Source organism: Engystomops pustulosus, chromosome 4 (genome assembly GCF_040894005.1).
Source record: "Engystomops pustulosus chromosome 4, aEngPut4.maternal, whole genome shotgun sequence".
Lineage (NCBI taxonomy): Eukaryota > Metazoa > Chordata > Amphibia > Anura > Leptodactylidae > Engystomops > Engystomops pustulosus.
The window spans coordinates 4543183-4546371 of record NC_092414.1 but is presented as its reverse complement, the minus strand read 5'-3'; the positions used below and the strand labels follow the sequence as shown (position 1 = coordinate 4546371).

General features: G+C 42.3%; 1 protein-coding gene across 1 annotated transcript; it reads right to left on the bottom strand.

Annotated features, from left to right (window-relative positions):
* Nucleotides 1–785: 785 nt before the first annotated feature.
* Nucleotides 786–2272, bottom strand: LOC140128832 (serine protease FAM111A-like). The gene has a single exon (XM_072150536.1). It carries the CDS (start codon nt 2131–2133, stop codon nt 1204–1206), a length of 930 nt encoding a protein of 309 aa, XP_072006637.1. The 5' UTR covers nt 2134–2272; the 3' UTR covers nt 786–1203.
* Between the last annotated feature and the right edge of the window lie 917 nt (nt 2273–3189).

The window sequence follows — 3189 nt, the reverse complement described above, 5'->3', positions numbered from 1 at the left end:
AATGGAAATGATTAGGGTCTTCATTACAATAGACAAATATAGTGGGTAACTTGGAACTGGTTAAACCCTGACGTAATAATACATCCCAGTGGGCAGGTACTTCTCTTAGTCTCACAGATGCAGCTGACACTCCGCTCTTACACCCACGATGTCTCCAATTGCGTGAGATAACCTCTTACATGTTGGTGGCAAGGATCGACCTCTATGCCACTTATTGGGAGGATTCTCTTAGTGACAGCCACAGGGTCTGGCAAGTGCTCTGGGGACCTGATCTATCGTAAGTCAGACCAATTTTGATCCTTCTGTTGGATCAGAGCATTGTTGGTTCAGATCCAAGTGTGCATATAAAGTGAAAAACATTAAAAAATAAAGTCAAAATTCCCTAAAATTAGTATAAAAGTATAAAATACACAAACAAAAAAAAAAACCCTTGTATTTGGTATCTCAGCGTCCGTAACAGAATCCTTCTTGATTGGCGTAAAAGTAAAAAAAAGATTCATAAAAATATTAAATAAATAATATTATTTTTCATCAATATCCTTAACAAAAAATGATCTAAAAAGTGATCAAAACATGTGGCGTGCCCCAAAAATAATACAGCTCAAATAACAACTTTATGAAAAGATGATGATGCCAAAATGAACAAGATTTTCTCCAAATTTATTTTCTATTCAGTAAAATAAGGAAAAATGTAAAAAGCTATACAGATGAAGAATTGGCATTTAAAAAAGATATCAACCTAATTTTTTAACTAATTTCAAGAAAAATATCTCAAAATCCCGTGGATCTGTTCAAGCTCCCAGAGTTATAACCACTTATAGCGACACCGGGCAGATTGGAAAAATGGTCTGCGCTTCCTTGAGGCTGAAACGGGCTCAGTCCTGAAAGGGTTAAACAGGGATCAGGGTGGTAGATGGGAATAAGTGGAGCCTCTGCTGTTTATGAGGTATCCATAGGCGAATCAGATACATCACGGACATTGATCCCGCGAATCAGAGCCGTTTGTCTGTCACTTATTTTCCACTGCATTTTAAGATTTCTGATGACTGGCTGCATGTTTAGCGGGTGCCCCCCGGGCTCAAGATACCGAAACAAACTTTCTTTCTGCTGAACCAGCTTTCTCAGAAGTTCACGTAGCTCTGTTATGTAAATGGCCCCATGGATGACGAGGTCCACCGCGCTTCTTCCGTACTCAATCACGCTTTACTTTTTCAGATGTGTGTGAACAGGATACCCCGCGGTGTGCATGGCTACGAGTTCTCCACAATTATCGAAAACGGGTGCGCCTGAAGCCCCCCAATACAGGCAGGTGTCATAGGTCACCACGGTCGGATCACTCATGCAATAATAAGAATGTCTGGTCAGTAAGTGAATGTAGGACTGGTCAGAGAATACGGTGTCAGGGGCATGCTTAGAGAAGGCAATCACTGAGCAGTGACAATCGATCTGTTTGTGTTCACCACCGGGGTGACCGATGATACTGACAGCGCCATCTTCAGGCGGAGGAGCGATATAGTTTATCACTCCCTTATAGGCGGAGGATATTTCAACACGTACAAAGGCAACATCTAGCTTCTCGTTATACCATTCCACTCTTATGTATTTGCCAGGGAAGATTTTCTTTTCATTTTCATAGTTGAATATTATTTCAACATTCCGAGGGGCAAATGACATAATGAGTAATTTTACTACATGGTAACAGGTGAGAGCAAGAGTCTCAGTGAGAAGGAAGAGGGTCCCGGTTTCGCTCCTGTCATTGTCAATGTTGTACCTGAGTAAGGCTACATTGTCTAAGTGTTGAGTCAGTAGTCGATGGGTTGACGCCATCATTGGATCCTTGTACAGGACATCCTTCTGGTAATCCTTTATGAGCTGAGCCTCAAGTGTTTTTTGGCCGATGGTTTTGGCAATTTTTTTATAATCACATGAAAACCTAAAGCTGAGACGTGAAGAGGCAAATACAGGCTGCTCAGGGGTGTCCGCACATGGCGGCTCCGATTGGGCATGTGATGGACCATGATCTGGGGACGGGCCACTCGCCTCATCTTTCCTTGCAGTGGTTTCATTCGGTGATCTCTTCTTGGGTTGATTACATTTGTGCACAACAATGGTGAATGTGTCATCGGGAAGCATGGAGAGTAATACATCGCTGTTATATTTCTTGCCATCTGAATCCTGCGGCTTCTATCAGGTCTCTGCTTTTGTTCAACTAACAATCAATTTATTAAAGACATTACCCATAGAGATTCTGGGGTAGTCTCTCTCATGACGCCCCCACACCTCCTCAGGATCATTTTGAAGATTTTTTAAACCTTTCTTTTACTAAAATGGGGAATCCGTCATAGGAACAGATGGACACCTTACTATGAGGTCATGACCTTAATGTGAAGGTGTAACTTAAAAGGTTATCACTGTTAGCGGGTGTTAGCAGTGGGTGTCTGCTGTACAGCAATCTCCGCCTTGTTTTTTTGTTTTTAGGGGGCTCTAACAATGCTGTACTGTACATGTACATCTGGTTTCTTTCCTAAACCTGGCACCACCTTAGGGGGATCAGTCCAGTCACGTTGAAAGTCTTGTGTGCACAGTTACATTTTTTTTTATAACATTACCTCTTTGAATTCCGCTGATTGTCCTTTATTTTGTGTTGTCTCCACCGCACCTGCGCTGTGTTGGTCTGCAAATTTACTTTTCCTTAAGGTCGATTGTTGACCCTACCAAAGAAAAACATTTACAGTAATTTAGATATCAAACAAGGACTCGGAAAGAACACCCTGCCATGTGTGAAGCCTCTACAATGCTCCCGCTATGAGGTCCTCAGGGATGGGAGAAACTTGTCACATAATGAGTGTCGGGAAGTAGGAGTTCTCCTTACGGGGACTTTGCCATGTTGGAGTTTGGAGACTCGTTGATGCTGGACTGAGGAATTCTCTGTAATATACAAATAAGTTTTCTAGGATGGGACAAGGAAAACAAGGCCTGTTTTACTACTTTGACCCCCCCCCCCCCCTTAACCTCAAACATGACCTTCAGGAAGCCTAATGACACGATGCGAGATTAAAGCAAAAACCAGTCTATCTATTCCAAAAGGAACAGATTCCCACATAATAATGAGAGGACAGACCAAGCCAAGAGCCAAAGGCACTAACATTGGTTACAGGATCACAAGGTTTGTGTCATTTATCTGTCCCT

What these genes read in the sequence shown, in the direction of transcription:
- LOC140128832 (XM_072150536.1), bottom strand. Translation starts at nt 2,133, where the DNA reads ATGCTTCCCGATGACACATTCACCATTGTTGTGCACAAATGTAATCAA.